General features: G+C 38.3%; 1 protein-coding gene across 3 annotated transcripts; it reads left to right on the top strand.

The window, feature by feature from the left end:
- The first annotated feature begins 1289 nt into the window (after positions 1–1289).
- Positions 1290–26492, top strand: LOC113048189 (lymphoid-restricted membrane protein-like). Of its 3 annotated transcripts, XM_026209814.1 has the most exons (38): positions 1290–1375; positions 2077–2720; positions 2812–2922; positions 5688–5868; positions 6222–6280; positions 6395–6470; positions 6854–7003; positions 7127–7244; positions 7528–7578; positions 7717–7794; positions 7901–7957; positions 8175–8234; positions 10275–10339; positions 10483–10564; positions 11316–11453; positions 11624–11725; positions 12154–12305; positions 13357–13468; positions 13950–14271; positions 15374–15426; positions 17224–17311; positions 17541–17694; positions 18089–18167; positions 20079–20125; positions 20264–20346; positions 21219–21421; positions 21638–21713; positions 21799–21856; positions 21998–22025; positions 22251–22391; positions 22590–22724; positions 22823–22970; positions 23073–23125; positions 23216–23281; positions 23368–23420; positions 23744–23830; positions 23969–24088; positions 25477–26492. In XM_026209814.1, the coding sequence occupies exons 2-38, from the start codon at positions 2108–2110 to the stop codon at positions 25727–25729; spliced, it is 4452 nt and encodes a 1483-aa protein (XP_026065599.1). In that variant the 5' UTR covers positions 1290–1375; positions 2077–2107; the 3' UTR covers positions 25730–26492. The 3 variants fall into 3 exon arrangements, with proteins under 3 accessions (XP_026065599.1, XP_026065600.1, XP_026065601.1); XM_026209815.1 differs by lacking the exon at positions 23969–24088; XM_026209816.1 differs by lacking the exons at positions 23744–23830; positions 23969–24088.
- Positions 26493–26657: the final 165 nt, after the last annotated feature.

The raw sequence follows: 26657 nt of genomic DNA, 5'->3' as shown, positions 1-26657 counted from the left end.
GCAAAGAATGCAACTGATGCAGGTAGACAAAATCAATGAAAAACCAGAGCAACAATATTGAAAAAACAAGAAATCAAGAAAAAAAATAATATTTGAAAACAAGATGATAATATTAGAAACCCAAAGGATTGTTTGGGGAAAAAAGGAAAATAATAATGAAGAATAGTTTCTGGAAACAGGACAGCAATGCAGCTGTAAAAGGACACGAGTGTCTCAAATGAAAAGCAGCTACTGGCTTCTCCAAACCTATACACAAAAACGAGACTCTGTTAGATTGGTTCTCTCCCATCCCAATACGGGAACAGATCAAAAATATCTTACCAATCGTCAAGGAGATCTGAATAGCACACACGACAAGACTCTTACAACCAAGGCCAGGGTAGGAATTAACAAAATTACAGCGACTGCATTGGGTCTCACAGCTGCGACAGGGGCAAGTTATCGTTCTCAACTTTCAGTTGCTATAATATGTGCGTCATGAATATCTTACCAGAAAAATAATTTGGTAGAAGGAATATTAGACTATTACTTGAGGTAAAGTTTCATAGTAGGCTACTGTATGTGTTATTTATTGTACGAAAGTATGAACATCTCTTTTTTATGTTAAATATTAAACATACTTAAGTACTGAAAGTAAAATCCGGTATTAGTCAATTTAATTCTAACATAAGAAATAATTTCTGGAATCTGCATGTGAAATGGCATTTCGATATATTTACACAGTTTAATGTAGCTCAAAGGGGATATGGATGCATTTAACCTGCAGTCATAAATGCATAAATACAGCTTTGTTTTAAAAATAAATCTTTGACTGCTGATATTTGAAATTATTTAAAACGAGATAAAAAAGAAAAAAAAAGAAAAGTTGAAATTAAAACCGCCAGTAGGTGGAAGCAAGTCCATATTAATGATTGAGTCTTTGAGATTCAATCGATTCATTTAAACTGCTGATTCATTCAAGAACGAAGCTTTTGACTGTGTTAATGAGTGAGTCACTGAATCATTCATTCAAGCGAGAAGCTGATTCATTCAATAAGGAAACACTTGTTGCACATGAGCAAAGGTATTTTTTTTAGCTGGAAGAGCCAGACCACTGATTCGTCAAATCTGCATTCTTGCAGTCACGTACTTCGGGGAAATATATCTGATACTGATTAACCCCCCTCCAAAATTCTTTAGTACTGTTGCGAAGTATTATTAGTTACATTGCAGCACTGGAATCATTCTAGTTGGCCCTCTGTCAGTTGCAGTTCCATCAGTGGACGCACGGTGTCACTGCGCCACAGGTTTTAATACGGCCTTCGATCAGCTGATTGGCGCTTCACACTCCGGTGTTTGTGAACAGACTGCAGTGGAAACATTTGAGCTAATTCAGGTGTGTTTGTTTTTCCCAACCTTGGCGTATCAATATTTGCTTGTCCCTTATAAATATTATCTAAAGATAACAGACACGCCACATGAAACTGAAGGTGGCCGTTGTTTTCATCTTGAAAGTGGCACAAAGTTTTACCTCTGTCAGTTTGTGTTTATGTGTTTTTTTTAAGTTTATGTTTGATTCGCCATTAGTCGGATTTTGACAGGTTGGTTTGCTTTTTTTTCTTGTATGGTTGTATGTATATATGAAATGAGACTTTGAGAATATATTTATTCATATTAAAGGTGTGAGGTTTTCACTCTTACTTTTACACTATGATTAAGCAAATAATACAGTGACCGACCGTTTAAACGTGTAACTTAATGGGCTTTTATATTGCATAGCATGTTATCTGTTTTCTAATATTTTTTAATAAGCACAATTCGATAGTGTAAAGCATATCAACTGTATCTAAACTATTTATTAATTATTTATATATTATATATATATATATATGTGTGTGTGTGTGTGTTAATAATAATATTATATGTTAATAATATTTTACAATTTTACAGTGTTTTTTATGTCAAATACATGCAGCATAATGAACAGAAGATAACTATTTTCTTTAAATCTTTAATAATTTTAAGGTCAAATGACCTGCCAATAAATATTCACTCTGTCTTAGATTTTAAATAAATTAATTCACATTTCTCCTGTAGATCGAGGCTTTACCTCTTTGTTCGCGCCATCATGGATGTCGGAGTGACCCCGAGACGGCACGGCCCAGTGGACAGCATCTGCCGCAAGCTTCAGACCATCCAGCGGCAAGATCAAGAGGTTAACTCGCCCTTTCAGATCCCAAAATTACACTCTAGCAGCTACGAGAGCCCTCACTCGGGTCTCCGCGTCAACCTGGAGACCATCCTGAAGAAGCATACCGTCTGTACTGACGAAGACGCTGAGCACAATTCCTCTGCGAGCATGTTGACCCCCACAGCTTCCCCAGGACCGGGGTCTGTCCCCAACACCCCTCGTGCTCCCATCACACCTGGCAATGTCACCTATACCATTACCAGCACGCAGGGCACGTTAGGGGAGAGGACAAATGCAACAACATACAGTCGGCCATTTCGGCATAACTGCTCCACCCCAGCAGCCCAGACTGGGGACAATTACTTTAACTTTACCCCACGCTGCTCCACACAAAACCTGCTGGAGCGGCCCGACACAGAGGTGAAGACCTCACAGATCCCAGCTCCTGGCTTGTTTTCGTATAACCTGAACTTCTCCTCAGATATTTCTAACATGGACAGTGAACTCACTTACCCGGCCCTCGTGGTCAAGAGACTTTCACTGGCCGAGGGTAATGAATCACTTCTTTTAAGTTATCTTTTTAGAAATGTTTTGCTAATACTAGTGACTATATGTTTTTGTTTTTCTTGCATTTTGAACAGGATCTCCGATTCCCTCCGAGCCCAAGAAGGAGAGCATGGCGGAGGTCAGTCTGATTTGTGAGGAAGACCTGTTAGACACTATTTTTCAGGCCTGTGACACACAGTGCAGAGGTACGCATGTCACTCCCTCACTGCTTGTATGTTTGTATGTTGTTCAGTCATATTGTGCATTTAAAAAAAAAATTGTCTAACCCCACATGTAAAACTTGCTTATCTTAGTGATCACTCTGGACCATTTGTGATATAGATATGAATAAAAGTATGGTTTCATTTATTATTAGGTGAATTTCACAGCAAAATCGAGTCATTTCCACAGGAATTTGCATGATGGTGAATTTCGAGGATGAGAGATTTTCCTATGCAGATTTTGTTCTGGGTTCAAGTTGGTCACACAAATATGAAGCAGAAAAAGCTGTTTGGTTTGTTAGTGACTTCTGCCTGAACTGTGCTTTATACATTACAAAAGACAGTGGAAAACTATGATGCACACCTGCAGGACTGAAAAGACGGGGTTCTGGATTATTTATTTATTATTATTTTAAAATAATAGCTAAGTTTATTTTTTAAATGTTTTCTAGTATTACTCCGCAAATTCCAACTTTAGGTTATTTACATATTATGTGAAATCAATAAAAACGTAAAATCATTTTGGAGTAAATTTTTTTTTTTTTCTTTAAAGGTTTATAAAGACAAGCCATTTTTTATTTATAGAATAACATGTAATAATAAAGCAAAGCCAGACACATTTACCTTTGTTGTGCCAAATTTATTTATTTATTTTTTTTACAGCTCTTTTCAGCCCATAAAATTTCACTAAAGAGACTGCACCTTAAAACCGGGAATATGCAATTGTGCAAAAAAAAAAAAGTTTTTTTATACCTTGCAGAGTTGAACTGCTGCTTTCCCCCTAAAATCGCATGTTATTCCTCAGGAGGTTGGGAGGCTGACTGATATTACAATATTTGTGTTTTCGTTTGGTTACACTAAAGTAACCTCTAAGAGCATCTGAGAACATTGACTCATTCAGACCAAGCAGCAGAGATGCTTCAAACCTAGAGGCTTACAGGAGACAAAAGCTGCTATATACAGTCTTGTTCAAAATAATAGCAGTACAATGTGACTAACCAGAATAATCAAGGTTTTTAGTATATTTTTTATTGCTACGTGGCAAACAAGTTACCAGTAGGTTCAGTAGATTCTCAGAAAACAAATGAGACCCAGCATTCATGATATGCACGCTCTTAAGGCTGTGCAATTGGGCAATTAGTTGAATTAGTTGAAAGGGGTGTGTTCAAAAAAATAGCAGTGTGGCATTCAATCACTGAGGTCATCAATTTTGTGAAGAAACAGGTGTGAATCAGGTGGCCCCTATTTAAGGATGAAGCCAACACTTGTTGAACATGCATTTGAAAGCTGAGGAAAATGGGTCGTTCAAGACATTGTTCAGAAGAACAGCGTACTTTGATTAAAAAGTTGATTAGAGAGGGGAAAACCTATAAAGAGGTGCAAAAAATGATAGGCTGTTCAGCTAAAATGATCTCCAATGCCTTAAAATGGAGAGCAAAACCAGAGAGACGTGGAAGAAAACGGAAGACAACCATCAAAATGGATAGAAGAATAACCAGAATGGCAAAGGCTCAGCCAATGATCACCTCCAGGATGATCAAAGACAGTCTGGAGTTACCTGTAAGTACTGTGACAGTTAGAAGACGTCTGTGTGAAGCTAATCTATTTTCAAGAATCCCCCGCAAAGTCCCTCTGTTAAAAAAAAGGCATGTGCAGAAGAGGTTACAATTTGCCAAAGAACACATCAACTGGCCTAGAGAGAAATGGAGGAACATTTTGTGGACTGATGAGAGTAAAATTGTTCTTTTTGGGTCCAAGGGCCACAGGCAGTTTGTGAGACGACCCCCAAACTCTGAATTCAAGCCACAGTACACAGTGAAGACAGTGAAGCATGGAGGTGCAAGCATCATGATATGGGCATGTTTCTCCTACTATGGTGTTGGGCCTATTTATTGCATACCAGGGATCATGGATCAGTTTGCATATGTTAAAATACTTGAAGAGGTCATGTTGCCCTATGCTGAAGAGGACATGCCCTTGAAATGGTTGTTTCAACAAGACAATGACCCAAAACACACTAGTAAACGGGCAAAGTCTTGGTTCCAAACCAACAAAATTAATGTTATGGAGTGGCCAGCCCAATCTCCAGACCTTAATCCAATTGAGAACTTGTGGGGTGATATCAAAAATGCTGTTTCTGAAGCAAAACCAAGAAATGTGAATGAATTGTGGAATGTTGTTAAAGAATCATGGAGTGGAATAACAGCTGAGAGGTGCCACAAGTTGGTTGACTCCATGCCACACAGATGTCAATCAGTTTTAAAAAACTGTGGTCATACAACTAAATATTAGTTTAGTGATTCACAGGATTGCTAAATCCCAGAAAAAAAAATGTTTGTACAAAATAGTTTTGAGTTTGTACAGTCAAAGGTAGACACTGCTATTTTTTTGAACACACCCCTTTCAACTAATTGCCCAATTGCACAGCCTTAAGAGCGTGCATATCATGAATGCTGGGTCTTGTTTGTTTTCTGACAATCTACTGAACCTACTGGTAACTTGTTTGCCACGTAGCAATAAAAAATATACTAAAAACCTTGATTATTCTGGTTAGTCACATTGTACTGCTATTATTTTGAACAAGACTGTATATCTATGCTCAGACACACAGTCACGGTGATTCAGAACAAGTAGGTGTTATTTTGCAAACTATCCGATAGAGTTTCTAGGTGGGATGGGATCTGACAAGACCCAGGTCCTCTGTGAGTGTAGCCACTGTAGCCATTGTAACGTAGAGCCCTCTTTTGCAGGTAAAGTTTATGTATCGCACATTGTGGACTTTTTGAGACACACCACTTGCCACAGTTCAGAGGACAGCGGCCTAGAGGAACTCTGCAATATGCTCGACCCAGAGCACAAGGACATCTCCATAGACCTGGACACTTACCAAGCCATCATGAAGGAGTGGATCGATGATTGCCGCAGCCAGGGGTATGAAGACATACAAATAGAGAGCTTTAGAACAGTGATTGCCATTGATTTACTTTAATAAAGGCCTTTTTAGTTTGGAAAATATTGCACAGGACAAAAAAAAACTGAAGGCATCTCCTGGTTCATTTTGCTAAAGGCTATGGTCAGTTAATAGGAAGCAGTTGTTTTTGCGATCAGCTCTGTGTGTACAGTATGTATTTGTTTCCAACCCAACCAAAGACACATAGCAGATTTTCATTAGTCTGCTATCAATCCACAATCAGTTTTGATCACAAGCCCTTTCTTTTCAAAACTTTCCTCATGACAAGTTTTTTTCTATTAATATCCATCTCCAATTTCCCGTTTTCCCTTAGGAAGGACTCCAAGAATGACACCCAACAGGAATCATTCAAACTATGGGAGAGTTTATCAGGTGAGATCTTCTTTGGAGTATGTCAGATTGCTCGAAAGCTCAATGATTTGTATATGTTGTTTATATTTTCCTTGTTGTTATAATTTTGTATCAATCCCCTCTTGTTTCCTTAAGAAAGAAGATCCGCTCTACTAAATATGACCTCAGGTAGTCTTGAAGCATTCGGAGGGGAAGCCTCCAAAGCTGACTTGTAAGTGTAGGAGTATGAGTTGTTTGTTTGCGATAGATAAAGAGCTATCCATTGTGCACATCTGGTTGATGAGATGGTGTCAACTGTTTCTATCTATCAAAATTTTGGACACAGTTGACTCCCATTTCTTATGATCTTAAAAACCTTTTGATCTAAAGGTTTATGCTTGGAAGCTTTCTGAAAAGGTAATAATTTGTGCCATTGTATGAATTTTTAAGCATCTAAAAATAAAGAAAAGAACAAAAAAAAAGTTGCAATTAATATATTACTGCAAAATATATATTATATGTAATATATACATTTTTGGTCAGTACATAATTCCCATTCCAGACATTTGAGATGCATTCAGATCAGTTATTTAATTTGTGTATGTGTCTGTACAGGGAGACGCCAGATCTGGTCTTCTGTGTGGCAGATCTGCGGCAAAATAACCAAAAGCTGCAGGAGGAAGTACGTAAACTGAAGCAGGCGGTGGAAAACATGGAAGAAACCAACCAGAAACTCATCGAGGAAAATGAAGCACAAGCTAAAATGTACAGACCTATTACTTTCTGTCTGACCTGTCGTCGTCTTAACCTCTGAAGCCTTAAATCCCTTAATCATCATTAATTCTCTCGTGCATAACATGCCTTAAGACTCCCTTCCCTCACCTGCAGGGGGCAGCAGTTATTACAGAAGGAAAAAATGCTTAAAGAGGAAGTTGAGGAGATGAAACTGAGCCTGAACTCTTCAGAAGAGAGTCGAGCTCAGGTTTCAGCTCAAAGAAAGCAGATGGTGAGGCACAACTTTTATTGATGGTTTTTCCGATGGTAATAAGCCATATTATGAGACTCCTAGGTGTCATAAACTAATGCAAACAGATAATATGCAGTATATTCATAATTAGATGGAAAGTGATATTATATAAACCAAGGATATGCAAACATCCAGAGTAAACAAATCTGGATGCTGGGTAAACACAAACACACTGGTGTTTATTGACCACACATTGACGTTGAAGTATATTATTAGAACAAATAAGAACTGTTTTAGAACCTCTTTCTCTTGGTTCCTACAGGAACGAGAAAACCAGAGTCTCATATCCAAAATTGCAGCTCTACAAGAGGAGGTATGGCTCTACCCATTTTCAGATCCATTCACCTACAGTACGTGTCAGACTTGTAGTTCACTGAATGGTTCTCATTCATCACTTTTTCTATTTTCTTTATCCTCCTTCCTCCACATTTCTTCTTCATTATATATTAAGAACATGAAAGTAACAATGGAGGCAGATGAGCTTCAGAAAAAGATCAGTGACCTCTGTCGCCTTAATGCTGATCTTCAGGTAGGCCTTCATTTTATTTACTAACTCATGATTAGTCTTGTATGCAAAATAATGATGATAATAATTTAACCTTGTCATTGGTGAATGTTTTCTTGAACACATTTAGGTCCAGGTTCATTCATTTGATGCCATCTTGGTTGACAAGGAGTCGATAATTCAGGAGGTAAGTGCATCTTGCATATCACCAAGACAATGATTTGAAATGAAAACTTTAACAAATAAAGATAAGTTGTTTATAAAACTTTACAGAAGAATAGAGCTTTAGTCATTAATAAAATCATTGTGTTATCATTATTCATTTGGTAAGTTTATACAATCTGCAATCATGTTAAATTATATTTGTCCTGTATCATAACAGAACTGCCTTTTTTTTCCTCCAGAAAAATAAACAGATAGATGAACTGAAGTTGGCCATTGTGGAGTATTCCTCAGTTACAGAGGTGACCTCCAAATCTGTCATTAATACACAGCACAATTTAAATCTACTTTTCTAAAACTGCTTGGCTATTAAGTAGTTCCAGGGTGACCACATTTTATTTAGATATCATATGCCATGTTTGTCCAAATTGTTAGTTTCACATAAACGGATCTTCAAAGAGCCATACAGCGTACTACAGATTAACTCAACAGGCCACTATGCATGATTTCATAGAAGGATAATACATTTTTATTAGGGGTGTAACGGTTCACAAAATTCACGGTTCGGTTCGATACGATACACTGATGTCACGGTTCGGTTCGGTTCGGTTCGATACGTTTTAGATACAGCAAAATGTAAAAACATCTCAACTTTTCAGAATGCCGCAAGCGCACCGCGGGTCATGTGACAAGAACCAACCAATCAGCTTCATCCTTTCCCTTAACAACGTTGAGAGCTCAGCCAAGATGAAGGAACAGCTGATCATAGTTGTATATGGATTGCAATTTTGAAATAAATTCAGTAGAAGAGCTACTGCAAGCGATTTTTAGAGCTGCAAATCCATTTATCCTTCGCTGAAATTTCCGCGTCTCATGGAGAGAGCACGTCATTGTTGCTTAGCAAAGACAGACGCCTCAGGAGAAAGACGCGCTTAGCGTTTTCCATGCGTTTTTAGGCACGATATGTGAACGGCCCCTAAGGCGCTCGCTCACTCAGCACGCGCTGAAGGCTCGTTGCAAAATGTCTAATGCATTTAACAGACCAGAAATATAAGATCCTAAAATAACCAACAGGTCTGGTGTTTGGGTTGGATTCCCTGTAAGCTATAGTGTCTAAATGCTGCAGGGATAGTTTGCTGCGTGCATGTTTCTCCTTTTTTTCGTCTTTTCCCAGATAGTACTGACGCATATATCCCAGATATTCACGCTGGTGTTTTTTTTTTTTTTTTTTTTTGTAATCCCGCTGGTGTACCCTGTCATGTTGCAGATGCGACATACCGTTGTTTTTTTATCCACCACTCTCTTGCCATCACCATTATAGCTTAAAGGGAATCCAAAGTGCACCCAAACACCAGACCTGTTGGTTATTGGAGGATCTTCTCATTTCTAGTCTGTTAAACGCATTGGCTATTTTGCAACGAGCCTTCAGCGTGTACTGAGTGAGCGAGCGCCTGCTGAGTAGCCTAACATAAACATATAAGATGGTGTTTTTTTTCTTCTTCGGGAGTGTCAGGGGCGTTGCCTGTTACGTTGTTTGGGTTATTGGGCTACCTTGTTGAACGCATATCATTATATTTCTTTCTCTCTCTTTTTTTTTTTTTTTCAAATATAATTAATTACTCCAACGAACCGTTCGGTATACATAATGCGTACCGCGTACCGAACCGAAAGCGTCGTACCGAACGGTTCAATACGAATACGCGTATCGTTACACCCCTAATTTTTATTTAAAATCGTATTTAATATTCCTGTTTAAAATCCAATTTAAGTTTACAAGGCATAAAAATGGATGTAGTGTACTTGGTTAGTGAAATTAATACAGTATATTATAATGATTTCTGAATAGTCATGTAACACTGAAAACTGGAGTAAAATATATTAAAATACTTTCAAGTCAGTAATTTTAAATTGCAATGATATTTCACGATTTTACCGATTGGAGCCTTGAAATTGTATTATTTTAGGAAAACATTACAAAATTCTTACGACTCCAGACTTTTGCACAGTAGTGTGTATATATATGAATGAAATATGAATATGGTGACCGTCCATGAGAAAATACCATAGAAATGTGTAATAATGTGACAAATCATGTATTTGGTTGAGAGGCAAAGCAGACACAGTTTTGCTCTCTCACTCACTCAGAAGGCTTAATAAGTGGTGTAAGAAAGTAGTTCTACGTGCAAAGGTTTTAGGGACTAAAACCTGATGAAAATATTGTATATGAGCAAATGTGATAACCACTGAATAAGTAAAATAGTTTACTACAGGGTTGAATTATTGTGACTGTGTTAGTTTTGGATTATTGAGTTAATTTTGGACCCATGCTGTGCTTGCTTCAGCTGTTGAAAGCAGACAAGAACAAACTGGAGAGTCAAATGCAGGTGATGCAGCCTGATATGACAATGTAAGAGCTCTATGTAATGCATCTAACAAACAGCAATTAAAATATTAACTGATTAATTGACCTTATTAATGGCAAGCATAATACCTTCACAAACATCATACATTTCTTAATGTTCTTCTAACTGGGTTTGTATGTGTTTGCAGCCCAAGTCTCTCTCTTTCTATGGCCTACGGACTAAATCAGATGAGTTCAGGCTCTCTGCAGACAGAGTTGGCACTGGCACAGGTTTGCAGTGTGTTTTGTGGTTGAAATTCCTGTGTATGTCTTTGTCCCGGCCATGATTTGGAGTGTCTCTTAGTCTCCACTCCCACCAGCACTCGTGCTGTTTTCTGTTCGCCCACTCTCTCTCCCACTTCACTGCCATAGAGTGCACTTAGTAATCCACACCCTTTATGTATTTTACACCAAACTTTAGGCATTACAATGAGTCTGACTACATGTGCTTTATTTAACTTTTTTTGCTGAGGGAGATTCCATTATTCTAGATAATTATTGATAACTACATACTAAAAACCTATAGCGTTTAGCCTATATATGTATATACTCACTGGACACTTAGGTATACCTTGCTAGTACTAGGTTGGATCAGCTTTTGCCTTCTAAACTGTCTTAATTCTTCATGGCATAGATTATGAAGTGAAGTGACATACAGCCAAGTATTGTGACCCATACTCAGAATCCGTGCTCTGCATTTAACCCATCCAAAGTGCACACACACACACAGCAATGAACACACACACACCATGAACACACACCCAGAGCAGTGGGCAGCCATTTATGCTGCGGCACCCGGGGAGCAGTTGGGGGTTCGGTGCCTTGCTCAAGGGCACCTAAGTTATGGTATTGGTATATTATGGTATATATATATAATTTTAAATGTTACAATGTGTTATTTTGTTGTAGTAAAATATTGATAGAAGTTAATTTTACATTGCTTATATATTATTATACATTGTCCATGTCGGTGTATTTTTAGGGTTTGGATCATCTATCCTCCTCTGTTTGTTTTGCTCCTTCTCTGGATGAGACTATAGACCGTGAGGTCCTTCTGCTCCTCCAAGGCCCGTCTCCAGAGCAGCTGTCTCTGGAGTATAAGACTCTGATCAGCAGACTGGTAACCAACTAACCAGCCATCACACTCACAGTTTTTTAAGCAAACTTCATCTGTACAGTTAGTCTGATTTTAATTTAGCTAGCTTTCCATCTTTAGACACCTGAATGCTGGTTTAGTATGATGCTGGTGTTTTGGAGTGTTCACAGTGTGTCAATCATGAATTGTTGCAGAAAAGGGAGTTTAAGGAAGACAGCATGACCTGTCTCCCTGCATTCAGAGGCCTTACAGAGCACACTGAAACTCAGGAGGTCAGCACTGAACTCAAGATACAGGTATGATGATTTTTTCAAGTCAAATTGGAAAGTATCCAGAAAACAGTTATGCAAATTTTGGCACAAATGTAATTAAAGTAATCATGATGCAGTAAATGGAGATACAGATGGGCATTTAAAAATTATACAAGAACACCTCTCCCCTTATCTGAACTTCTCTACCACATTGCATAACTGCCTGGCTGGACATGGTTACTTTATTGTGTGTGTTCAGTGGACCACAGTAGTACAGTATGTGTGGTCTTCTCCGATGGTCGACTTTACAGGCCAATGATGCACAGGGGCAGTGTGTCGGGTCAGAGGAACTCTGTGACTCTTCTTAAGATGCTCTTTGATTAAACTTTTTGATCTTATTACCGCATTCAGTAAGATTTAGCTGGTATTAATGATTGAGCGAACCTCATTGTTGATTTTGTGAACTCCTGCAGGCCCTTGAGGTGCAGCTCAAACAGAGGAGGAGTGACTGGACCCGCAGTCTGGAGCAGTTGGACCAGTACACAGACTCTCTGGAGAGGGAGCTTCTAAAGATGGCTAGCAACATGCGACATTCTCGTACTGAGATCCTGCACCTGTCTGTCAAGTGAGTGGACTGAGTTGGTACCAGAGATCTTTTAGCTACTTTATTATAATGGAATATTTCCAATTTTGTGTGTTGCGTGCAAAACAGTTTGTTTTTATTTCATCAGATTTTTGTATGCCTCTCAATGGAGATAAGATTCTTCTGGCCAGCTGGGTCTTGTGCCACTGGGATGAAACCTTGTGTTTTCACGATTATTTCTGTGATATTCGTTCATTCAGATACTTGTGGTATTCCATAGGTGACATTTAGACATAGTAACTTAATTTAGAGTCTGATCTTAGTAGTAGATATCAGTAATACACAAACATGGCCATGCAGTTAACTGAGACCATGGAAGCCTTGAGATTGCAAACTGCAATCATTTTAATGAATAGATAAGTGGACAGTATATTCATTTTGAAACATCACCCTTTTCATAGGAGTGGAAGGATTATGGGGCAAGGCCTTACCAATTTAGTCCATGTCTGTGTGAATGTCTTTTGAAGCTTTTGTCAAGGGGCTGTTCCGTTTGACCTACTCATGCTGTTTTTGGTTCACTGAAGAGGTGTTGCTAATCTGACATTACACGGTTTTCAAGGCTATGGTACTCCGTGTACTTTGGATAAAAGGCAAAGGCTGTTGAGAGAAGTCAGGGAAGTTAAGGAGTTGCTCTGTCCAGTGGTGCTCTAAGATTGGGGTTAAGGAGCAATGGGACATTGCTTGGGCCTGCGGATTGGGTATAGTATATCCTGCTTTTGTAGCATTTGTGAACAGTTCAGACATCTGCTGAGGATGTTTGTTAGAATGTGTTTTCTGGGTAACAAGAGAATCTTTAGGTTCCTCACTAATAGGTTTTGAAGAATTCATGATTCTATTCTTTATGTATTTCAAATTTTGATCAAAAATTACAGGGACGTTGTCTCGCATGTAATGGGTTCAGGATTCATCAAAGAGATTTTCATTCACTTTTTTCAGGAGTTGTATTATAGTGAGCTTGCGCAAAAGGTTTAGTCAAAGTGAGATGGTCTTTTTGGAGTTTTGTGAATTCAGTGGGTTTTGTGTGAATTTTTAGGGTACAAGAGCAGGAGAATCAGACGCAGCAGTTGCAAGAGGAACTTGACCGACTAAAGGCTCCGCTGGACAACAGAGAGGCCAGCAGCCAAACACCGGATCACCTACAGCAGGTATTGAACCTCACTGAACACGTGTTTTACTGCTTGCACATGCTTCAGCGTATGTGGGCTTTAAAACTCACGACCGATTTAGATTCAGCCCTGGGCAAAACAGAAATAAAGATTTTTGCGTGCTTCTGCAGATCACAGATGGACACTTTTACGGTCTCATTACAAGATTCTGAGAGCTGTGTGTGTAGGAGGCAAGTGTGGTTTGTGAGCCAGTTTGAAACTTGACTACTACCTCAACTCATCTCAAGAGATTAGACGCTGTTGACCGATTACCCCACATTGTTCTTATGTTCAGAACTTGGCTCATGTCTTAGTTTGATTCACTTTTATTATTTTCCATTTCAATTTATTTGTATATATTGCTATGCTTAGTCTTCCAAAATCTCTTAAAGCTTGCCAAGAGTCAGCTGGGGAAGCCCATATACTTTTAATATAGTGTTGTGTTTGTTGACGTGTGACCTGTGTGAATGTGTACTTTCAGGTTGTGGAAGAGCTGGATGGCCCCTCGCTTGAATGGGATGAGGAATATGTGTTGTCTCCACCTTTACAAGAGCTCAGGCCTGACCAGGAGATGCTTCAGGAGCTCTGCTGTGATGAGGAGGAACTACAGGCCCTGAAACAGGAGGAAGAGGAGGAGGTCGAACACTCAGAGACTGTGGAGAACAAGGGGAAGATCACGGAAAGGGCTGAGGTAGAAGGTGAAGCAAGACAGGATTCTGGAGTAGAGACCGAGGAGCTACAGAGAGACTCCACTCTCTCTCAGACGCCTCTACCAGATGACACCCCTGATGGAGCATCACAAGGTAGAAAATGAATTGATTAGTAAGGCGTATTTTTCTGTAGTGGGATTCAGTTTAGTTGGCAAACAAGATTCTGAAGAGGTTTAAAAGTTGTATCAGAAATTGCAAGATGGAGAAGGTTTTATTTATACTCAAATGGTGTGTTTATCTTCTTTAAAGAAGAACCTTTTTGGATGTGAATGAATGTTGATTCGGGTCTAAAGGGGGTGTGTGATTTGAGATGAAGTTGTCTGGTGTACATGGTCACACCTAGTGGACAACCGGTCTGTGTCAGATTCCTCGGGCCATATAATCCCTTATAATTGCTCTTTAGTGGCACAGGGCAGGAAGCCATCCCTGGAGCTTAAACACAAGCTGGAAAAGCAGGGTCACTCTAGCTCCAGACCTTTTTTGGCTTTCCTTCTACCATTGTCCTGCCATTTTTGGTCAGTATGTAAAGTTAAACCATTATTGTCTGTCACCCATCCTTGACCACATGAGTGCTGAATAACAGAACCTTGTCACTTTATAATCCCCATTATGTGACCATAAAAACTAAACATGACATTAAAGCATTACAAAATTTAAAAATGTGAAGTATAAATAGGCTGATTTTCATATCTCTAAAACGTTTTTTAAATAGCAATGTTTTGTTTTATAAATACTTCTAATCCAGTTGCTATTGTGCTGAAAAATGTTTATGTACTTTGTAATCTTTCCTGAAAATGTAACAATTATTTCTGCTTCTGAAATGTTTTGTTACCAATCCCTAGGCCAAGATATTAAGGCTTTTGTTTTAGATTTACAATTAACATATTGTTTATGGGACGCGCAGTTACCATATTGGTTATTGGCTGAAATTTAATTTAAAATCTCGAAATGAATAGCAGTTGTTTGTACTGTACATTTTAACATTGTGATGCCTAAATTTCATATGGAAAACAATTGATTTAAATTTGAATGTTTTATTTTTAATTTAAATTCTGAAGATATTTTATATTAGTTAAACCTTATGGATGAATCCCTTTCTTGTGCTCATTTAATATACTGCTTTGCTAGGAAATATGTCAAATGTAGATAAAATGTGTTATTATGTATGCCATTTCATTACTTTACCCTTTTTCAGAAACTCTCTTTGTGGGTGAGAGAGGAATGCAGAGGCCTTTCACATCTCTGAAGGTATATTTGTTTCTCTCAACTTCATTTCCCATGAAACCTTTCTACAAACTATCATCAAACAAATCAATTAATAGTTGTGTAAATGTTAAAATTTTTGTGGTCCATCTTATGATGCATATCTTATTTTTGGACTTTTGAAATCTTTTACTCTCACCCGCTCAGTCAACTCCTCTTCATGAGAAACAGAATCAAAAACCAAATTTTGGTGGGGTTTTGAGGTTACAAAACCATTAGTAAACTGAGAATTAGGATAAAAACGGGGACACAGAACAGTGTTGTTAGACCGACATAAAGCGCCGTTGCGATTCAGCCACCCTGAGTTCGAGTCCCGGCTCACAGACTTTTGCCGATCCAGTCCCCCTCTCTTTTTCCCCACTTCGTTTCCTGTCCACTTACTGTCCTATCATAATAAAGGCATAAAACACCAAAAATAAAATCATTATAATGATTGATTTAACATTATTAGTAATAGAAAGACAAACATTATACTATTTCTTGTTTGCAGTCAGCATTAAGCAAATACGCATTTATATCATTTAAACAAATTTAGTTGTGAGATCCAGCTGTGAGATCTTGTGAAGTATGCATTTTTATCCAGCATGATCGCGGGTCCTCTGTGTGACGGTCAGTCTGTGTGAATTTTCAAATTATGCTGTGCTTTATGCATTTGCCCTCTGTCATATTCATGTCATTTTCACTGTGTGCTGTGTGTGAAATGAGCATTCATGAGTATTGTGGAAATATGATATATATTGGGAAATATGATTCCGTATGAACACAAACTTCCCAGAATACTGATTGCCCTGTTGGTTACAGTGTTTACTTCCTTTTAAATTATATTTTTATTGAATATTTATTTATTAGTGAAAAAATCCTTTGTCATCTAAAGTATGTTTATTTTACACATTTTTATTTTTTAATCCATTGTCAAATGATTTCAAATTTCTTAAATATAAAAAAATCAATATAATTATATCGACTATCGCCCCCCTACTTTCCAAGATATCGGCTGTCAAAAAACCCAATATCGGTCGACCACTAACCCATACCAAGTGCACCAAGGGCCTGTCGTCGTCATTATCTGGTTACAATTCTGACTCCCTGACCATTAGGCCACAACTGCCCTACTTCTAGTGGAGAAACAAAGGGGCAGTTGTGGTCTAATGGTTAGAGAGTCATCTGATATAAAAACAGTTAAAAGTTTATCAGTGAACACAACTAATATTAAAAATCAGAACTTGAAGTACCTGTTGATTAAAAAAAAAAAAAAAAAAAGATACGCATACCCTAAATGACAAATTATCTGGATGGCATTTTGCATGCATTACATACAAATGAGGGGGTGAGATGTTTCCAATAAAAACGATTTACCCCCAATAAGAGCCACCCCAATGATGCAGTGACACAAAAGCAACGGTTTTAAAATAATTTATATAGTTAAGTTTAAAGCATTTCATACCTTTTAAATACAAGCTTTCAGAGTGGCTGACACATTTTTTTGTGACCTTGTCATGTGTTTGGCATGGTCGGTGGATTCGCTGCCTCTGGGTTGATAATTTTACTAGAGAATGCCACTTCCTGAATGCTAGCTGGAAATTGGATGAGAACTAGCGAACACACAAAAACACACTTTGAGAGGGTATTGCACATGACACCTTAATGAACTTGCCCCAATTTGCATTGCAAATGTCTGAAGTGTGAATTTGCACCCAGTCATCATTCAAAAGTAGCCAATATGTCATCTTTTGGGAGATGTCTTCAATGCAGGCCTTCTGATTCTTTTCCTGGTCACTGCAGGAGGAAGACAGACTCCCAGAGTGCACTGGGCCTGAGGACGCCCACGAGCAGGCTGCTCCTCTGCCTCACACCCACAGTCAGTGTGCTGGTAAAAGCTCTTCCTCTCACAGTACTTCTCTGCTTAATGTTCTCTATCATTTTGATAACTTACAGTACTAGACCAAAATACATTCCATTTGTCATTTGAATGTTAAATTATTTTGATAACACAAAATTAAAGTGTTAATGTTCCTGTTATGACTATTTTTAATTCAATGTGAATTGATTTAATCTCTTTTTGTGTGTCATACCCATACACTTATCCATTAACTCTCCAGATGATACATTTGTGAGCTCTGAGACGCCCCAAGAACAAGTGACCTCAGTCCATGGCCTTATTTCTTCTACTGAACCTTCCTCCCTTCTTGTGACCTCTGAGATGGTGTCTCCCTCATTGGTCCAGCCTGAAGTTGGTGATTCTAATACAGCAGGGTACAATTTCCAACTATCAGCATTTGCTCGTGGATTTTCTCTTGTTCACTGATATAAAGTGCTAATTAATGATTCAACAAAAAGAAATTATGGTCTGCTTTCATTCGAAATGCCTACCACACACCCAAACATCACATTTGCTAGTCAAATGTGTGTCATCTCTTCCGATGCTGGGCTGTTTTGTGTAGACATATTAAGGAGTTATTATTACAGACAGAGCCTCGCTTTGCATGTTACCATGCACCTGTGTGGCCAGGCTCGGACAGGCGCCCCATCCATGCTCTCCTTGAGCACACAAACCATCATTGCACTTACAGAGAGCAGCTGCATCCTGAAAGATCGGAAAAAGAAACCGACGATATAGTGACAAACTTTCTCTTTCCTCCCGGGTCAGGACCCAGCAGCCCACTGCCATAAACCAAGGTTCTGAGGGAGAGCGTGCAGCCGCCACAGCCGACATGAGTGACTCGCAGGTCAGTTTGAGGAAGCTGAGGAAACCAAGGGGAAGCTTGTTGTGTTTGTAGCGCCACTTGCCATCTCTTCCTCTTCCCCTTTTGTGTTTCTGTTTCTTTCTAGTTTTGCCTTTCTCTCTTGTCATGTTCCTTTGCAAAAAAAACTTCCTGTTTGGTGGTCCGGTGTAGTTAGAGAGTAGCTACCTTTTCCGTTGTGCCATAAAGGGGAGCCTGCAGTTGGCCAATTGAGAGAGTTCTGGATGGCGGTAAGCAAGAATGGCTGCTCGTGAGAGGATGTGATGTGCCAGGGCTTTCGGTGTTGTTTAGAATGGCTTTGTGTGAGCTACTTTTCAAATTAATACAAGCATCTGACAACCTGGTTTCGTAACTTGAATTTGCCCATTTGTTTGTCCAGATATCAACTATTTTATTGTAATCTGCAAAGTTAAGCATTATTCTGACGTGTAGTGAGCGAATTGCCCCATTGCTGACTCTGTCAAGAACGTTGTTAATTTATAATGATAAGATGGGAGATATTCAGGTGAACTTGGAGTGCAACCAAAATAAACCGCACTTCATTTGAGGGCTTCTCTGTACTTCATTTCATCGGGAGTGGGTAGTGTCAAACATCTATTAATACAGCATGCAGCATGTTACTAGAAATCAATGTAAGTAGGGGATAATTCAGCATGTATTGGTTTAAAAGAAATGCTTCATATTCGGGTCTTGCCTGAATGCATAAAAGCTAGTTTACGCTGACATTCAAAAGTTTTATATTTAAAAATAAATAATAATAATTAATTTTATTAAGCAAGGATGCATTCAGTTGAGTAAAAGTGGCAGTAAATGTATATATAATTATATTTATGATTTCTGTTTCAAAATGAATGTTGTTCATTTAAACTTATTCATCAAAGATATTTATATAAAATATTGAGATGCACAATGTTTTCATTATTGATAATAATCATAATAAATGTGTTTTGATCACCAAATCAGCATATTAAAATGATTTCTAGGATTATGTAACACTGAAGACTGGAGTAATGGCTGCTGAAAAGTCAACATTAATAAATACATTTTCAAATGTTCAAATAGAAAAAATATCTAATTTTGATATTTCGTGATATTGCTGTTTGTGCTTTATTTTTGATCAAATAAATGTAGCTTTGGTGAGCGTTAAAAGTGATTTGTTTCAAAAACGCGAAAAATCTTAACAAACCTTAACTGGTTTCTTAAACAGGTTTTGCTTTAGTACCCATATTTTGTATCGGGCATCAAGTGCAATAAATGTTGCGATCTGCCTAATTTGGCTAGCTTCTATCAAATGACAGATTGGGCCCTTAGCCTTTGACAAAATATGGGAAGCTTTTCATAAGCCTATTTACTTTGCTATCCTAACTTTGCAAAGTGTAACTAACCAATTAATCATGCATTTGTTTCTTCCCTGGTGACTGGGTCTCAATGGGAACAGACCTGCAACTGTTTTTTGGTGTTATAAGTTGGTTGTTTAATTGTTATAAAAATTCCCTGTGTTTTTCGAACTTGATGATAAAATATGTTGCTAAGGCTGTGTGTGTGGTGTTTCACCAGTATGTTTGAAATAAGTATAGCACTTTTTTACTCCCACTTCAATGAACTCTGCCAGTACAAGTACTCTCCCCCTCCAGCCCTCCCCTTCTCTTTCTGTCTTTACCATCCTCTCTCTCTCTGCCAGCTGTAGAGCTCTCACACACATTATGTAAGTATCTAGCACTTCTCTCTCTGTAAAGCAGAGTGTAGCTCTTCTATTTCATCTGCCATGTCATGGGACAGGTATGGAAATGCATGCATGTGTGATGTTTATTTGTGATGTTTAGTTTACACAAATGTGTATGCATTGTGTTCAAAGTGTGTCACTGAGTCATAATGCCATTCTGTTGTCACCTATAGAGACTGAGTGAGGGACAGCTTTCTAAAGTGTCTGCAAAATCGGACAAGTGGGTATACTTTCCTGTTTGTGCAATTGATTATTTGAATATATTTAGTAATCAGGGGCTGCTGGACTGAGTATGTTAGTGTTGTAATGTGTGCACCTTAAAGATTTGCTGTACATTTAATGTTAATAATTTGTTTAGGAGTCTCTTGCTGCCAGTAGCAGAGGAAGAGGAGGCCATGCTAGAGGCGGCAGAGGTGATGTCAGCTGGGGTGAACTCACCAGGTAGGATGAAAATCACCTGTGGATGTGTTCCCTGTTGACCTTTGAAATAGGGATGTCAAATGTACAGCTTCTGACGACTGCTTTTGCAGCAGTTGAATACACTTGTTGTTCAAAATGAGGCTGATTAATGGAAAAACAGAGTTGCCAATGTCTATTTTTATGTTAAAATTGATCTGTGAACATTATTGACTAGAAAAAGAGAAAATCAGGAACTGTTGTTAATTTATTTGTTTTCATTTCTGACTGATTACTTTTAGTAACATAAGAAAACTAAAGCAACATGTTCATAATTGACATACTTGAAGCCTGCATGCCATTGTTCTAATATAATTTGTTCATATTTATATCCATGTTTTGCTTTTTAAATGGTTTTTAAATGAAAATTGGCTTTTGCTGTGGTTTTTAAATTGATAGTGAGAATTAGAGATAAATATAAGATAAATGGAAATAAAACATACAAATGCATAATAATATACAAAAACGTTATAAAGTTACTCAAATGTAAAATATACAAATAAAATATAACACTAGTAAGTTGCATTGCTATCTGCCACATACATGGAAAATCATAACTGATTCATAACACCACCTTTGGTGCTCAATTTGTGCATCATACCAGTATCAGTGCATGAGAGTTCAGTCAATTTGTTGTTAGCATGCTGCTAAAGATAACTGTGCAATGCTTCGAAAAATTCATACAAACACTGATATTAGGGGAATCCATTTGAATTTATTATGCAATACTATTTTTTGTGAATAAAACAGTTTATCATTATTGAATTAAATCTATGTTAACATTACTTGGCTGCTCACTAGGTTATGGATCTGAGCTTCTCTTTAAGTGTCTCTAATTTCTTTGTTTTTCTTATTAGACAAAGACAAGTCAGACAGCAAAAGGACAGAGGTCACATCTGATTCAAACTCAGCCGCCTCCGCTGACTCATTGAAGGATCCTCCTGAAAAAGCGAAGGACATGACCTTTGACCCCACAGTCAGTGAGAGTAGTCTTCCAACAATCCCTGCTGTGCAAGGCTCCAAAAAAGACCCTCTGACTCTGGGGAACAAGCTCAAGAAGGTAAAGAAGTTCTCAATAAAATCTATGAACTAAGCAAAATGCAACAAAAGCCTGAAGAATATGGTCCTACCTGCTTAGCCAAATATATTTATTGTAATTACACGCAATTGTGTTCTTATTAATAAATGTAACATGCCCTCTGATGCCCAGTGTTAACTATATTCTGTAGTCAACGTGCCTGGGTTGAAGATTTAAAATGAAATGGTCCTCTTACAGGATATTAGCAGTATGGAAGCCATAGAGAAGCAAAAAGCTCAGGACGGTGAGCCTTCAGTGGCCACAGAAAAAGAAGGTAGAGAAAAAGTCTCTCTCCATCTGCCTCTCTCGTCTAGTTCTGCTTGTGTTTCTTCAATGTCAGTCTCCTCTACCTCCCTCAGGTGACAAATCTGTCATCTCTGAAAATGCCAGCGATTCCACCAAAGATGACAAGAACAGGTTATAATGCTTTGAGTACTGAATTTATATCCATCAATTTTAATCTGATTCACGGATGACTTCACATGATTCACTTGACATATTCAATATTCATTATTCATTTTTGTTCTCGTTAATCTGAAATGTGCATTTCTTCTGCAGCCCGTCGCCAAGTGACAAAGAGATAGAGGTGATTTTAATTTTTTTTTTTCATTCAGGTTCATTTTAATGTAGGGTGTATGTATGCTTTTTGTAACTATATTTTAAAATGTTAAAACTATACACATACATGTATGCATATATATGTGTATAGATGTGTTATACAGACCTGAATTAGATTCTGAACAAGTGAATAAACTGAAATCTATTTTGTCAGTGACATTTCTAAAGTGTTGACAATGTGCTCTACTGCCAGGCGGAGTTCCACCGACTCTCTCTAGGCTTCAAATGTGACATGTTCACCCTGGAGAAGAGGCTACGGCTGGAGGAACGCTCACGAGACCTTGCTGAGGAGAACGTCCAGAAGGAAGTGAACAGTTGTAAAGGTCTGCTGCAGGTCTGTGTCATTTTGGGCATTTGTTGCTGGTATGGAATCAGAAAAATGTTTGATCATGTATTGTCAATGCAAGTAGTACTTTGCTCTAGACAATGTTTTTTTATATTTGAGAAAATTCTTTCTGAAAATTTCGTCGAAAAATCTGACCTGAATTCCTGTGAACAAGTAGCTTGAACATAACACTGTTTTGTTATATAGGCCCTGATTCCTCGGTGTGAGGAAGATAACCAGTCCATGGAGATCATCGATCGTTTGCAGAAGAACCTGGAAGTCCTCATCCAATCCATGACCAGAGTGTCCAGCCGTTCAGAGATGCTCGGGGCCATTCATCAGGTTTGTGTGTTTACTCAGGCCCTTCAGAAATGGCCCTCTAAAGCCAAAGTTAACGAAGATGCTTGCTTGTTTACATCTACATTTCCTTGACTGTGTAGGAGACCAGAGTGGGTAAAACAGTGGAGGTGATGATTCAACATGTGGAGAACTTGAAGAGGATGTATACCAAGGAGCACGCAGAGCTGTTGGAGCTCAGGGAGAACCTCACGCCGAATGAGAGGTCCTTTGTATCCAACACTGAGAGGCGTAAGTTGATATTATTCTTATTAAAAACATTCTTGTAAAAAAAAAAAAAAAAGAAGGTAATGTCAGTCCCTCTTTTGTCGATATCACATGGGTTTCCTCTAGTTACTGGAGATAATTTCAGAAACAAGAAGCTGTCAACCGTAAACATTTTCAAAGTGAGTTAAGGCACAAAACACACCACTTCAAGATTGTGAATTGTGCTTGCAGAGTTAATTTTTACTGATTTTTATGTGTTCTGTCCTTAGACCACTAGCAAACGCATCAGTATAGCTATTCCCCGCATCAGTGGAGGAAAGCCCCATTTTGACATGGTGAGGAGTCCAGTTTCTTCTTACAGAGATGCTTTTGGTAGAAAAGAAGTGGAACATCTGTATAAACAGTGGTTTCTAATACACAGCCCAAAGACACGGCAGAAACTGAGTTAGAGAGACTCTCCCGCCGATCACCAAGGTAAGTGTTCTGATGCTGTTTTGAGATTGCACAATCCATTAAAACACAACTGGATCCCTGCCTGTCAGCATCAGTCCACCAAAAAATGGGTTTGTGTGACCCAAAACGTATCAGAACAAGATTTATTCAGTAGGCTGACACTTTTATTCAAACAATTTCAAATTATAAACCTGTCAGTAGGTTCTCTGGAAATGGAATCCTTGACTTTGGCATTGTTAGAGCCATGCTTTATTGGAGTCGCATGCCAGTTGGGTTTATAATACTATGTGCACGTCTTTGCACGAGAGAAAGGATGTCATGGTTATGTGTCGACCGCTTTACAGGAACATGGCAGTCAAGAGACCACCACTAAAGCGCTTCATTAGCACTTGTACTTGGGCCGACATAGATGTGCCCACTCTGATGAATAGGTAAGGTCTCGTGTGAAGATCTGTTGTGCACCTTTCGTCTTTCGCTCTGATTTCATGTCAAAACCATAACCCTCATGTGCCATCAAAAGGTCATGTCATGGTGATGGTGGACATTCAGTGCACTGTGAATTTGCACAGGTATGGATATGACACAGACTCTCACTCAGAGGAGGAGGAGAAAAAGGAACCAGAGAAAAGGAGGAGTAGCTTAACAGAACTAGGCATTAAAATCACCTCCTACATAATGCCAAATAAGACGTTAGTGTACCATACCTCCCGCCTCCATTATTCTCTGCTACAGCATTCAGCCATTGTCTACCACAAATTGAGGGTTTTCTGTCAAAAATGTCACTGCTTTTTGCTCCTCCAGCTAAGCTAAGAAAACCTTTAATTACGGACACCCACAAAGTTCATCAGCTTTGCTTTCTCTTCAGCGGAAAAATGAAACCAGTGCTACTGACACACTGCATGTCTCCTGCTTCGGGTTTACAGCAAATGAGCTAAGCAGCCCATCTATGGTTTCAGAGAGAAGACAAAGTTCTTAAATCTGTTTTTCCCCCACATTGGTGGACAGTTGTGGGCATTTGGAAATGTACTCTGATCCCAGAGTTGTGTGCTGTGCTGATGTTCCCTGTGGTATTTTCTTAAATGGGGGAAAATTGGTAGACCGATAAATAAAGAGCAGGACAGAGATATGTGGAGAGATATGTTTAAAAGTTTGGAGTCAAGCGAAGCAAAAATGACAGTAAAATATTTAGAATGTTATTCACAATTTTCTTTTTATTTAAAGAATCCAAAAAATTGTTCCACAAAAAAATGAAAATAATAAATGTTGGATGAGCATCAAGTCAGCATATTAGAATGGTTCCTAGAGGATTTTGTAACACCGAAAACTGAAAATTCAGCTTTGTCATCACAGGAATAAATGACGTTTTAATTTTTTTAAAATAGAAATAACTGTATTTACAGTGTTTTGTTTTTATCAAATATATGTAGCATTGAAGAGCATAATTAAAAAAATAAAGTTAAAAATCTTACAGACTCAAAGCTTTTGAATGGTGGTGCGTTGTGTGTATATAATCAAAAATTGAAGGGCAGTTAAATTGGCAGACTGGCTACATCTGTTAATCAGCCACTCAAAATGTTCAAGTATTGGCCAACTACTCTGTCTGACCAATGTATATCAGTCTATCACAGAACTCCTGTTTGTCTTGAAACATCGAAACATTCCTGTTTGTCTTGGTCATCATGTACATGTGCTTTCAGCAACAGCTGTCTTCTTTCACATTGCTTTGAATGTTCAGTGTTTTCTCTTCAGGTCGCCTCAGCCGTCTCACCTATTCAGATAATATTCTAATAAAAATTGGGCCCGAAATATACTCTACACAAGTATGTGTATGCCAGTGCTTCTAGCTATGTAAAATTGATTTTGAAATTGTGTTATTGATTGCATGCTAAATATGTATGATGAAACCACACCGTTGTTATTACCTGCTTGGATGGAGTATGTTTCTGGGCTAAGGATATATAAAGTGCTCATTACAATCACATTAACATTTTACTTGCTCCTTCCAGATTTAGCATAAGAGAAGCTGGTATGCCGTTGCACTTTCCTGTTTAAATGTTTCTTTCACTCTCCATCCCAGCCCCAGCCCAACAGATCAAGCTCCTCCCAGTCTGACAGAGGGCAGGCCTGCAGTGTCCAGAGGCACCAGGGGTATCTGGATTTGGGTGGCCATGCTTGTAGTTCTAGCTGTTCTACTGGCTCTGTTGGCGAGCCTGATATTACAGCCCGCAGTAGATGCAGCACCTGTGGGCACCGGCGACTCCTGGATGACCATCCAGCAGCTTCTGTGGCCCTATACTGGACTGAGACACAACGGCCAGCCCCCTGTGTGACACAAAGGGTTACAGCAAGGCTGTAGTGGCCGGTCCTGACATTCAGAAAAAACTCTTGCTACAAGAGCTGTGATGCAACACTGCCGCCAGTCTTTGTTAACAGAACACTTTGTGATCATTTCTTACCGAAGGTAAAAAGAAAAGTGGGTGTCTCAGGAGAGATGTGCTGAAAAATGCAGACGGCTTGGATGCTGTGTACACAAACTGTAGTGTTGGCAATCTATGTAATAAGCACTTTTATGGGACCGTCAGTGCCAGCCAGTCACAAGGTGGATATTTGAATTGGAGTGAGATGAACAGACTTCAACATTGTGAATGTCAGACATCATATATTGGCTGCCTTTTTAAACATTTTGAAATTGATCAGTGTATTTTTTTGGGCAGTTTGAAAGAGTATTGAGATGAGACATTTTTTTAAAATATATTTTTTCTTTTAGTTAACTTATTATTTTACAGTTGTATGCAGTAGAGTTTTTTTCAATATTATGAATTGTTACAAACACATGGTTTTTAATTATCATGAAGCTGTTGTTTTGGTGTTCATATACTTTTGTATGTTCCAAAGAGGGGAGAGGGAAACTTTGCACAATAAAAGAAACTGATCCATGTAATCTCACACTTTACTTTGCAAAACAAGCTAAATTTTTCTTGAAGCTTCAGTCAGTTTGTGTGTTTAATACTCATGTTTGGGTGTGTTCTCATTTAAGTCATTCATCCAAAGCTGGTGGTATAAAATGAAGTAAATGAATTATTTCCAAATTGCACCTAATTCAACATGAGTATAATAATCTATAAATGAAAGAGAATCTCACCAAACATGTGTGGGTTATATGTCAGCCCCCAAAATAATATATTATTTATAGAATATATATATATATATATATTTTTTTTTTTTTCTTTTTTTTTTTTTTTTTAATGAGACACAAAT

This window comes from Carassius auratus, chromosome 29, assembly GCF_003368295.1.
Source record: "Carassius auratus strain Wakin chromosome 29, ASM336829v1, whole genome shotgun sequence".
In the NCBI taxonomy this organism is placed as follows: domain Eukaryota; kingdom Metazoa; phylum Chordata; class Actinopteri; order Cypriniformes; family Cyprinidae; genus Carassius; species Carassius auratus.
This window is presented reverse-complemented; position numbering and strand designations above follow the sequence as displayed.

Bases quoted from the DNA above. Each gene is read 5' to 3' on its own strand.
- LOC113048189 (XM_026209814.1), top strand. From the start codon at position 2,108: ATGGATGTCGGAGTGACCCCGAGACGGCACGGCCCAGTGGACAGCATC. The intron at 22,026-22,250 runs GTGATTTTAATT...CTCTACTGCCAG, and splicing joins CAAGTGACAAAGAGATAGAG to GCGGAGTTCCACCGACTCTC. The intron at 23,831-23,968 runs GTAAGGTCTCGT...GAATTTGCACAG, and splicing joins GTGCCCACTCTGATGAATAG to GTATGGATATGACACAGACT.